Source organism: Cetorhinus maximus, chromosome 8, assembly GCF_964194155.1.
Source record: "Cetorhinus maximus chromosome 8, sCetMax3.hap1.1, whole genome shotgun sequence".
NCBI classification, from domain to species: Eukaryota; Metazoa; Chordata; class Chondrichthyes; order Lamniformes; family Cetorhinidae; genus Cetorhinus; species Cetorhinus maximus.
This window is the reverse complement of record NC_135886.1, coordinates 72,464,828-72,478,068: the sequence shown is the minus strand read 5'-3', so window position 1 is coordinate 72,478,068 and position 13,241 is coordinate 72,464,828. Positions and strand designations below refer to the sequence as shown.

At 42.9% G+C, this 13,241-nt stretch overlaps 1 protein-coding gene across 3 annotated transcripts in view; it reads right to left on the bottom strand.

The window, feature by feature from the left end:
* The window catches only part of arhgap36 (Rho GTPase activating protein 36), a 310,907-nt gene that overhangs the window by 81,195 nt on the left and 216,471 nt on the right, over positions 1-13,241 (bottom strand). For all 3 annotated transcript variants that reach the window (XM_078547031.1, XM_078547030.1, XM_078547032.1), the window contains exon 3: positions 5,814-5,882. In XM_078547031.1, coding sequence (XP_078403157.1) covers positions 5,814-5,882 — 69 coding nt within the window. The remainder of the gene's footprint in view (positions 1-5,813; positions 5,883-13,241) is intronic.

The following is a 13,241-nucleotide window of genomic DNA, read 5'->3' as shown; positions in this document are numbered from 1 at the left end:
CTGCACTGTGGGAGCACCTACATTACATGGTCTGCAGTGGTTCAAGAATATGGCTCACCACCACTTTCTCAGGACAACTAGGATTGATCGACGAATGCTGTCTTGTGAGTGATGCCCCTATCATGGGAATAAACACATAAATAATATTTATATATTTTTTTCAACCCAACAATTAAAAAGCTGGCATCTGAGGACATCATAAACTGTGACAATAGATCATGAGAAATTTACCTCTAATGAATACTGAGGGAATGCTGCATTGAATGAACAGTTAAGCAAAGCTAAGGTGGGCATTAAAAGGCTCTATTGGGAAAATGATAAAATGATAGGGTTCATATTCTGTTAATTCTGAGATCAAATAGGCTGAAGGTCTAACTTCATCCATTATATTCATAATTTTTCATGTGCTTGAGGGGTTTACAAGGGATTCTGGAGAATGTGCTTTTTGTTCCCTGCTAAACTGCCAGTGTGCATATATTGAAAAATGGTGGAAACAGCAGAGCCAGGAGTATTTGATTTCTTTCTACATTTCCCAGGGGCAATTTTAACCCTATCAGCCTGATTAAAAACCCAGCAAGGCTGGAGTTAAAACTGGTTGGGTAATTTACCTGCAACCGCCCGCACAGATTCCACTATTAGATTCCACTATTTTCAATTTATTTTTATATCCATTCATGTGATGTCACTGGAAAGACCAGCATTTATTGCCCATCACTGCCCTTGAGAAAGTGGCGGTGGGCTTTCTTCTTGAACCATGTGATGTAGATACTGCTAACCTTGTGATAAGTAGGGTGTTCCAGGATTTTCACATGATATTTGACCAAGTCAGGATGGCGTGTAACTTAAAGGGGAAGCTAGAGGCAATAGTGTTCCTGTGCACCTGCTTTTCTTGTTCCTCTAGATGGAGGAAGTCACAGGATTGAGAGATACTGCCAAAAAAATCTTGGCAAGTTGTGCATTCTGTACATAGTACTCTCTGACGTCATGGTGCACCTACACCTTAGTGGAGGGAATGGATGTTTAAGCTTGTGAATGGGCTGCTGATCAAGTGGATCTGATGGTGCTGAACTTTTTTGACTGCTGTTGGTGATATCAAGAAATGACGGAAGGCACTGGGTCTGCGAAGGCTATGGGCAACATTTCAGATGCAGTACAGAAAACTTATGAACCAGAGCTAGCCACAATCTAGTCAAACTGTTCCAGTATACTGACAGTACATTCACTGGCATCTACCTGACAATGCGGAAAATTGCCCAGATATTTCCCATCCGCAAGAAGCAGGATAAATCCAATCCAACCAATTACTGCCCCTTCATTTATCCTCGATCATCAATTAAGTGATTGAAGGTGTCGTTGACAGTGCTGTCAAGTGGCACTTACTCAGCAACAACCTGCACACTGGTGCTCAGTTTAGGTTCTGCCAGGGCAACTCAACTCCAGACTTCATTACAGCCTTGGTCCAAACATGGACAAAGAGCAGAATTCAAGAGATGAGGTGAGAGCGACTGCCCTTGACATCCAAACAGACTTTGACCTAGTGTGGCCTCAAGGAGCCCTAGCAAAATTGAAGTCAATGGGAATCAGGGGGAAAACTCTCCGCTAGTTGGAGTCATACCTAGCACAAAAAGTAGATGGACGTGGTTCTTAGAAGTCAATCATCTCAGCCCCAAGACATTACTGCAGGAGTTCCTCAGGGTAGTGTCCTAGGCCCAACCATCTTCAGCTGTTTCATCAATGACCTTCCCTCCAAGACAAGGTCAGAAGTGAGAATGTTCACTTATAATTGCACAATGTTCAATAACGTTCACAACTCCTCAGACTCTGATGCAGTCTGTGACTGCTTTCTGCAAGACCTGGACAATGTTCAGGCCTGGATTGATAAGTAACCTCACAATTGCTAGGCAATGGCCATCCCCAGCAAGAGACAATCCAACCATCTCATGACATTTAATAGCATTATCATGGCTGTATCCCTCACCGTCAATATCTGAGGGTTTTCCATCAATCAGAAACTTAACTGGAGCAGCTACATAAATACTTACCTTACAAGAGCAGATCAGAGACTGGATATGCTAGAGTGAGTAATGCACCTCCTGACTCCTCAAAGCTTGTTCACCATCTTCAAGGTTCAAGTCAGGAATGTGATGGAATACTCTCCCCATGCCTGGATGAATTCAGCTCCAACAAAGCTCAAGAAGCTCAATACTGTCTACTGCGACAAAACAGCCCTTTTGATCAGTGCCCAAACCACCACTATAAACATTCACCCCCTCCAGTACCGATACACAGTAGCAGCAATGTGTAGCATATACAAGGTGCAACTCATCAAGCCTCCTTTGACAGCACCTTCCAACCCTGCAATATCTACCACCTAGAAAGACAAAGGCAGCAGACGTATGGGAACACCGCCACCTGCAAGTTTCACTGCAAGCCGCTTGGAACTATACTCAGCTCCTTCACTGTTGCTGGGTCAAAACCCTGACATTTCCTCACAGCGCTGGTGACGTACCTACGCCTCATGGTCTGCAGTAGTTCAAGAAGGCCACCACTTTCTCAAACGTAATTAGGAATGGGAAACCAGTGCTGACCTTGCTAGTGATGCTCACATCCCATAAATGAATAAAAATGCTCAAGCAGACAAGTGGACAGTATAGCATTATCAAGGCCCCTAACTTGTACCTTGAAGATGGCAGAGAGACTTTGAAATGTCAACAAGTGAGCTGCTCTGCGCAGAACAAAATTGGAGGAGAAGAAAGAGCAGCAGAATAGGAGGCAAGGCATGAACAGCATTAACTATAAAGTCCCTAGCTGTCGGAGCATTTTCCCTCAACTGACTTCAAGTATAAACACTAACACTTGTCCATTGATCTTTCCTAGTGCATCTAGGTGCTTCCCCAGCGGCTACAGTTTGGGAGATTGAAAACTGCCAAGCTTCCATCGAGGATACCAGATGATCTGATGCTTGATCTTCAACACCTCTGGCCCTTGAAGGCCCAGTTGCAGATACAGCATCTCTGCACAGACCACAGCTGTCTGATCCAACTTACTGTATGGCAAAGTGTACTGGTAGAGTGAGTGGTGAAGAAGTAAATACTTTGTCATGCTGAGATAGGACAGAAGGTGCTCTTCCATGGAGTCATGGTCACTTTCTGGCATTTCAGCCAAGTTCTAGGAGCTAAGTTTCTGAACTTGACCTCCTGAATGACCATTTTCACTGGCAATGAAGTTGTTGCCTGGAGGATTTTCTGCCTGCAGCGGAAATGGGATCTCCCTTCACATGTGTGCTACCTGCACCCCTGGCACTGCATCAGAAAACCCGGGTCCACTCCCTTAAGCCAGTTCGCCACTTGGGAAGTTCCCCTGTTGTGTGCTGCCAGGCCTCACATCCCTTTAAGAAGTGTGCTCTGCCTTTAAGTGGCATCAGTGAAATTTGATTATCCATTCCCTCATCAAAGATAATTAGGTATACTTGCAGGGGTAAAAATTGGAGGCAAGAACATAACAAACTTGCAGTACGCTGACAACACAACACTACTTGCAGAATCAGAAGAAGTCCTGTAAAATATCGTAGCTCAAGTAAAACCTAGAAGTTTAGAATATGGATTGACTATGAACACCAAAAAGACAAAAACAATGGTTGTTAGGAGGAATACACTAGAAGAAACTGGAGTGAAGATTGAAGTGGATGGTGTCACACTGGAACAAGTAGATAGGTTCGTCTATTTAGGACACATGATAACAGAAGATGGTAGATGTGATGCCAAAGTCAGACGAAACATGGAGATAGTCAGGAGTAATTTGGTGAAGATGAAGGATGTGTTAACAACAGGAAAACTCAAGTTTGTTACAAAGAAGAAACTCATAAGATGTTACATTCTATCCACTTTCCTGTCTGCCTCAGAAACCTGGGTAATAAGTAAAGATCTGTGGAAGAAAATCGAGGCCTTTGAAATGTGGAAGCTAAGACATTTCTTTAAAATTCTATTTACAGGCCATAAAACAACTGAAGAGGTGCTTGCAATTGCAAGATCAAAAGGAACTCTAAAAGTGACATCCAGAAAAGAAAATGTCAATATTTCAACCATCTGATCAGAACTGAAAAACTACAGAGATCTCTTCTAGAGGGCACGGTGGAGGGCAGCAGAAAGAGGGTCGACCTTGGCCGAGTTGGATAACAGACATCAAAGAGTGGTTGCAGAATGTGTGAGGATAGAACAAGACAGACAAGCGTGGCATACCATGACAGCAGATCTATAAGCAGCAGCATCAAAGCCCTTGAGCCAACCCACAACACCCTGCCCACCCCACCCACCATCCCCAACCAAATAGGTGCATAGCCAATAACAGCATTGGAAGTATTGGCATTTGGTACAGTATAATAGCAGAACAAAAACACAGCCAGAAAAAAGCATCATTCAACTCAGAGTACATCTTTACAATAGGATATAAAATCTTTATTCATTGATCCAGAGGGGCCTGAAAGAAAAATTGTTGGTTTGGTGACTAAGAGCTTCATTTAGCCTTGTCCTGCTATTTCCTTTAGTCTTGGTAATAGTCAGTGGAATGGAATGTCCTCCTTCTTTTTGTGATTTAAAAAGGAATGAAGGGGAGGGAACTTTTACATGTACAGAACACTAAGATTGTCTGCCCATCACTGTTGAAAATTAAATGGAAATTTCAATGGCGAGGTTGCATAAATTGAAAGCATTTTAGTGTAAAGATTGTCTGAGACATTTACATTACATGGTAAGAATCATACAGAGCAGAAATCACAGATTTGTAGCCACGTATTTGAAGGGCAACCACAACCTTTAAATTCAACTGAAAAAATAATAATTGACTTCAGCTGTAGGACAAGTTTTGAATCATTAATCAAACCTTTGACTCTCATCTAATCGTGCCAACCCTATACATTGCACTGGGCTGCAAAGCACTATGAATCTACTGGATGATAATTTCACAAGTGAGGATGAATAACACTAAGACCTTGAAAAGTTGGCTTTAGTTAATCCTGGCCAGAAGTGTGTTCTGTATGCCTATGCTATTTACAGAAACTCCCAATCAACAACCTTTTGAATCCAGACCTCCCTTCGTTTTCCCAATTTTAATCATTCTCTACTGAAGCTGATGACCTATGCCAGGGTACCATTCCATGAGTTCCAGACATCGTCAAATACATTGTCCAACTGACCATTCTTTTTGTGAGTCATAAATAATGTTCCAGACCGTTTAACCAGGAGAACATCACAGGTTAGCTTCCTTCTGTCCTTCCTGTGTTTTCCGGTAGTGGCTTGCTGGATGGTGATCAGAAGTGAAGATTCTAGCTGATGTTTTCTTCTGCTCTTCTTCCCTAGGTCATCACCACTTTAACTGGGATCCACTAATTCAGGTTGCACCAAAGTTTCTGTTAGGAGCCTCCAGGTTCCATAGTGGGCAGTGTCTTTTAACCAGCGAGGATAATGTTTGAAAAGCACATGTTTTTAAAAAGCACGGAATGAGTCAGAGTTTTTGCAGGTCATTGAGGAAAGCTTTCGCGAAACTGAAACTGGAGGTGGCTCAGATGGCGATATTGCTGATGGGCTAGATGTGGCTTAAAGATCAGCTCCAAGTCTAATAGGGCACTGAGATTGTACACTGCCATGTTCAGCTAGATCAAGCAGAAATGAAAAGGAACTGGATAAGGATCCAAGCTGTGAACTCACTGTAAGTAAGTTCAATATGTCCGTACGTAATTCGGGGCTGTGATCTGCTGTCATGACAAAGTATTTACACACTCGAGCAGGATTTTGTGAAAATAGGAAAGCTTTCCTTACCTTTATCCTTTTTCTCTTTGGAAAGGGAGTCCTTCTTTCTTCGGAAAGATTTCCTTCTTTTTGGTCCATCTGTAAAGGCAGGATTTTATCAGATATTAGCAACTGGAAGGATGTTAGCATCAATAGAGGGTACATGTAGGAGAAATAACCTGGACAATCAAGAAGTTAGTGAAACACAGACTGGATCCATGAATCAAGGAGACTGGAAACATCCTGAATCCAGAACAATTTTCCTCATGTTTAGAATATGAAATATAAAACTACAGAACTTCCTCACACCTACAACAATCTATTAACAAAATAAATTACTCAAGCAGGACTCCTCTCCAAGAAAACTCTCACAATTAGAACCCATACGGAAAGGCAAGTCTCTCCATCAAGGCCAAGCATAAAAGCAAGACATAAACTTGAAATTTGGATTAGGTCAATTTTGCCATGTCTGCTGGAGTTGAGAAAGGCAGCATATAAACTTTGTGCTGCCTGCACAATAAATATGATCGTGGGAGATGGAGCCTAAGTGTAATGTCACTTGACTAGTAAACCAGAGACCCAGGTTATGTTCTGGGGACATGAGCTCAAAAAAATAAAAATAAATAAATAAATAAATCAAAAAGTGGCAGCTGGTGGAATTTAAATTCAATAAAATCTGGAATTATAAAGCTAGTCTCAGTAATGGTGACCATGAAACTATCATTGATTACTGTAAAAAACCCATCTGGTTTACTAATGCCCTTTAGGGAAGGAAATCTGCTGTCCTTACCTGGCCTGGCCTATATATGACTCCTGATCCACACTAATGTGGTGCATCAGTTCAAAGGCAATTAGGGATGGACAACAAATGCTGGCCTTGCCAATGATGCTCACGTTCCATGAAAGCCCAGCATGAAGCATGTTATTGCTCAGTTAAAGACCCAGAAGTTTGAGTGACTACCATGGCATACAGAGTATTTTGTACTCTTGAAAGGCATCTTGCCTCAGGCTACAGCAACTGCTGGAACAGTCTCAGAGAGTCTTCAAAGGAACAAAGGAGACTGCAAATGATTCTGGCTTCCCTATTATAGTAAAGATATAGAGGCATGGGAGAGCGTACAAAAACAGAAAGCAGGGAGTGCAGGCAATTCAGCTATGGCAAATGGAGCAACAGATCAGGGAGAGTCTCCCCACCTCATTGGAGGCCTAATGATTGAAGTGGAAAAGAGAGACGATGTTTCCACAGGGGTCAGGAAGTCTGGCCGCAAGGATCTAGCTGCAGTGATGGAAAATAGTTTAATGCATGTGATCAAGGTTAGTGAATGCATCTACAAATAACATCTCCTACCCATTGCCCACAACCTCTCACGTTGCTCAAAACACCACAGCGTCATCGCTCACTCATTAACATTCAGGAGTCAAGCTTAACATGCAGATGCTGCACCTCATCCTTACACACTGATCAATACAGCCTCACACCCACCTCTTGCAGCTTCCACATACATTTCTCTATGACAAAAAGCCTAGCAGGCAATGGGGAATAGAGTGGGGGAATGGGACTAATCGGATGGCTCCATACAGAGCCGTCAACAACTCGATGGCAAGAAAAGCCCCATCCTGTGCCATAATGACTCCATCACTGCAGGTAAATCCTTGCGGCCAGACTTCCTGACCCCTTTGGAAACATCGTCTCTCTTTTCCACTTCAATCATTAGGCCTCCAATGAGGTGGGGAGACTCTCCCTTATCTGTTGCTCCATTTGCCATAGCTGACTTCCATTCAGCGATGGCAAACACATCCCAACAGCCATCATTTCCAGTGGGAAAATGATGATTAACTCCATGATAGCACTTGTGGACCAAGCCGTGATGCACAGGTTGAAACCACCCAACCTCCAAGTGTTGCAGCAAAAGTTCAAACTGATATCATGAGATCCACACCATCAAAGTCCAAATTGTTAATATAAATTGTGAACAGCAATGGTCACAGCACTGATTCCACTTTCTGCCACTGTGAATAACTGCCCTTTATTTCCACTCCCTACTTTCTGTTTTTGTACCCTCTCCAATGCCTCTATACCTTTATTATAATCTGGCAACCAGAATCATACTTTGTACTCCAGGTGTGGTCTAACCAAGGTTTGATAGAAGTTTAGCATAACATCTTTACTTTTCAATTCTATCCCACTAGAAATAAACTCTGGTACTTGGGTTGCTTTTATATATTGCCTTGTTAACCTGTGTCACTACTTTTAGTTGATATGTGTAAATTTCTACTCTCAGATTCTTTTGCACTTCACCATTCAGATTCTTATTTGCAACATAATATGCAACCTCCTTATTTCTCTTACTAAAATGTCACAAGACAACTGCATGTTCATGGAGTGGTAGACCTTTCAGTTGCAATACATCTCCCCATTAATATGTTGGTGTTACATAGAAACATAGAAAATAGGAGCAGGAGTAGGCCATTCAGCCCTTCGAGCCTGTTTGGCCATTCATTATGATCATGGCTGATCATCCAACTCAATAGCCTGCTCCCGCTTTCTCCCCATATCCTTTGATCCCTTTCATCCCAAGAGCTATATCTAACTCCTTCTTGAAAACATACAACATTTTGGCCTCAACTACTTTCTGTGGTAACGAGTTCCACAGGCTCACCACTCACTGGGTGAAGGAATTTCTCCTCATCTCAGTCCTAAATGGTCTACCCCGTATCCTCAAACTGTGACCCCTGGTTCTGGACTCTCCCACCATCGGGAACATCCTTCCTGCATCTACCCTGTCTAGTCCTGTTAGAATCTTATAGGTTTCTATGAGATCCCCCCTCATTCTTCTGAACTTCAGCGAATATAATCCTAACTGACTCAATCTCTCTTCATATATCAGTCCCGCCATCCCAGGAATTAGTCTGGTAAACCTTCGCTACACACCCTCTACAGCAAGAACATCCTTCCTCAGATAAGGAGACCAAAACTGCACACAATATTCCAAGTGTGGTCTCACCAATGTCCTGTATAATTGCAGCAAGACATCCCTGTCCCTGTACTCGAATCCTCTGGCTATGAAGGCCAACATACCATTTGCCTTCTTTACCGCCTGCAGCACCTGCATGCTTACCTTCAGCGACTGGCGTACGAGGACACCCAGGTCTCGTTGCACATTCCCCTCTCTTAATTTATAGCCATTCAGATAATAATCTGCCTTCCTGTTTTTGCTACCAAAGTGGATAACCTCACATTTATCCACATTATACTGGATCTGCCATGCACTTGCCCACTCACTCAACTTGTCCAAATCACACTGAAGCATCTCTGCATCCTCCTCACAGTTATTGGCAACCTGTACCATTGAGAATCCTTGTAGCCTGGCAGAGCCATGTGATCACTTCTCTGCTTCTCCCTGGTTGTAGAGAAGACGATGAAGTCTGCTCTCCTGGTATACAGGATCGCAGTCACCCCCCTGATACAGCATTTCACCAGCACACCCGGAAATGCTGTCAATGTCATCTGCTCTCACCTGAAAGGATCCACAGACATAAAAACTGAAGCGGTATGCCCTGGGATTACTTAGGCTTCACAAAATTGCAGACGTAAGTTTTAAAAGTGCTTTTAGTAAACAAAAACACACTAGAATAGATGTAGTAGGGCATGTGACCATTTTGGGTCAGGCCAGGAAGTTGATGATTGGCTTATGAGCAAGTCCATGATAAACAAAGGAATGTGACCCTGAGGTTAGGATAGAATAAGTTGATGAATGATCTATGAGTTAAACCGTGGTAAACTGATTGTCTGACCTCAGAGCCAGGCTATGAGATACAGATGACTGGACAATGTAGTAAATCGTCAGGATGGATAAGCAAAGTTTTTTTTTAATAAACTGCAGGCTTCGTTTGTGCTAAAGGTCAGGTCATTCTGTGATTATTTTGTAAACTTTTGAGATTAAAAGGAATTTCACAATGGAAATTGTTATCTAGGTTAAGGGAGAAGTCTCTCCCCTACAGGCCTTCCAACTCCTCTGACCACTTTGTGAATGCAAAACTATTCCAAACGCCTCCAATTATACTCAACACAGTACTTCCACTCAAAATGCGGCAGCAGAATAAGTCAAAAACACCTTGTCTGGAAGTCCCATGGTAACCCTTTAAATGGGAAAGAGTGGGAGTGGGGGAGGCAGGGTGTGGGCCTCATGCATTTGAACGCATGTTCAGTTTGAAATGATTAAGAGGTTAAGAGGACCAGAGAGATCCAAAATGGCAGTTTGTGTTCCAAATCAGCATTAGTGGATGTTTGACATCACCAAATACCCACTCTGCAAACTTGCGGTGCACCTCGATGTCTTGCCTGTGCTAGCTTTCTTATCATCATGATGTGCCATGCAGGCTGTGCTGTCAGTAACCAAAAGCAATTCAACTAATATTTTTGGAGTTCCTGGCTTCTATAGCTCATGGCACCAGCAGTGTGCAATGGAGCCAAATCTCTCATAGTCAGTATTTCTTGACTTTCCACTGGCTGTAAAATAATCAGGGAATGGTCATCAAAAATGCTCCATAATTTTTTTTGTTCCCTCAACACATATTGCAACTGAACATTCTACACAATTTTCATTAGCTAAGACAGCCCTTCCCCTCTCCAGTGTGTCACTACATCATGCATGGCCAGAGTTTTACACTCCCCAACCGGTGGGTTCTAAGGCGGGGGAAGCGTGAAATTGCATGAATGGGATTCCCTCTGGGTTCCCACCCGTCCTGATGTGGTAGTGATTTTATGGTAGGGTGGGCAGGGCCTCAGACGGGAAGCCCGCCCTTACCCCAATTAAGGCCCTTAAGTGGTCACTTAATGGCCACTTAAGGGCCTTTTCCTGCCCAGCATCGAATTTTAGACTGATGGGCGGATGACAGCTCAGGGTAGGAAAGACGGAATTTAAACTGAGTTTGAACTCGGGCAGAAAGAGGAATAGGCATCTCCATCAGAAGGTCCATCAGAAGGTCCTTTCTGACTGGAAGCGCCCTCCCCATAGGGCCTGGTTACCTCCAGCCGTCCCTTCCCACCCCCCCCAAGCTTATCCCCTGAGACCCCAATCACCCCACCTTGCAACCCCCCTAGGTGTTGCCTACCCTTCCCACCCTGGGACTCCTGCCACCTACCTGTTCTCTGGGTTCCGGAACTTAGTACCAGGCAGCTTCCTGCAGTGGCTCTTCCGGCCACTCCAGCACTCTGCCTGGAGTGACTCGAGAGATACTGGCCAAACGATTGGCCAGCAACTCTCCAAGGTAGGACTTCGTCCAAAGTGCGGGCAAAAGTCCTGCCTTATGCCAATCAATGCATTAGTGCTGCCGGAATCGGAAGGGATGTGTTCCCCGCTGACTCCTCGGATGGCAGGGGCCAAGCCTCATCATCATAGAAATTCAGGCCTACATATATTCCTGTCAGCATGTCAGCCAGACAGAGCACATAGTTTTTGTTTAAATCAAAGCAATATGAAGACAGTCTGTTGAGCACCGCTCTCTATCTCAACAGTTCATTCAAATACCAGACACGACAGTGTAAGGAGTGGACTGAGCTGAAAATTCAAGGAAAATTTTGAAATGAATTTCAACAATTTAGCAAGTTGTACGGCTGTCTTTTGAGATTGGAGAATAAATAAATAATAGGAAGGAGCCCAATAAAAGCAAATACAGCTGCCTACACACTACGCAATGTGTGGCAGAAATTGGCAATCTCTGTTGCCTTCTAATTGCAAACAGACATAGTTCATTTTTTCTGTTTATCGTAACTTTTGGACTATATTTACAACATAAATTTTAAATTGAAAAATAACCACAATGAAGTGCCCAGGGGCATAATTATCAAGGTTGGTAGAAAGAGGGCAAATGGTAAAGTGAGTCAAGAAATAGCGATTAGAAATTCCAAACTTCAGTTTAAAAGTAGGAGGATAGTTAGGTCTCGGAAGATAAATGTTAACCCTTGAAGTCCTGAAAAAAGTATGGGTGATGGTGGAAAGACTATATTTATTGTGCTAACAGATTTGTTCTATATATTCACGTCAGGATGGCGTGTGGCTTGGAGGGGAAGTTGGAAGAATTCTAGCTCCATGATATTGCTGTTCTTGTCCTTCCCGATAGAGGAGGTCATAGGGAAGAATATTGCTGAATTGCAGCAGCATATCCTATATTCATTCCGTAGCTACAGCACAGCAGTGGCAGAGGGTGTGGATATGAGGTAAAAGGCAGACGTACAAACAAGCCAATCACTCTGCCCTGATTGGTTTAAAAAGTCAGTGTTGTTGTGGCTGCAGCTGTCAAAATAACTAGTGATAATTCTGTCAAACTTCTAACTTGAGCTAGTTGGTGTAGACGTCTTGAGAACTCTGCTGGTGAGCCACTCATTGCATAGTATCAAGACTCTGTCCTGCTTCTCTAGCCACATTGTCGATGTGGCTAGCCAAGTTAAGTTTCTGGTTAATGATGACCCTCCATCCACCCCCACCCCCAGTAAGACATTGACAGTGATGCTAACAAGCGTCTGGGGAGATGATTGGGAATTCTTTTGTTGCAAGTAGGAGACTATTAATAGAGTGAGATTACAATGAGAGGGAGATCATGCATTGCTATATATCTGGAGCTATACTATACATGGAGTAATATAACATAAGTTCAAATGTCAATAAATATAAAACAACCAAAATGAAAGCTTTATCTTACAACTATAAATTATTGAATTTGGGTACCAGATGTCACAAAATAATATGGGGAAAAACCTCTACTCTCAATGCTGGCAGTGATAAGCCTATAGTGTTTACCAAAATTGTACCTGGCTAACCTTGTATAATTTTCTGAGGTTAACCCTAATTAGCCATGCAAATGAATCTCCCGGACTAGATTTGGCCTGTCACTTGCCAGTTCTCTGTTGGTGGGAAAAGTATGGGCAGGAATTGGGCAGGCGACCATCCCTTAAAGGACTGAACACAGAGCTTTGGAAACTGACTGTTTCAGGGTGGCTAAAATAACAGCTTTTTCAAAGGTTGTATGGAAGAAAATAAATGACTGGTTAAAAAAAAGGGAGAGTTTGACTTAGCTTTGCAATGTAAAAGTAAACTGTGAAAACAGCGCTAAGCTTTTTTCCAAACAGATCATTTGGCATCTGTCATTAATTCAGAATGGAGACTGCTGAGACAAAAGCAGCAGGGTTAGTGAGAACACTATCCTCCTGGGAGAGGACACAGTTTGGTCAATTTTCCATGACTGAAGATCAGGCCTGTTCATTTCCAACTTACTTTGATGTCAGAGTGTCACTCTAACTAATAAACCAGAACAGCAGGAAATACAATTGTTATTTCTTTTCTCTGAAAATGTATCCAGAAGTGACATCAGGAGTGTTGGAAGTGCTGCGTTTCGAATGAGACATGAAATGGAGGACCCATCTGCTCTCTCAGGTGGAAGTAAAAAATCAGTATTTAG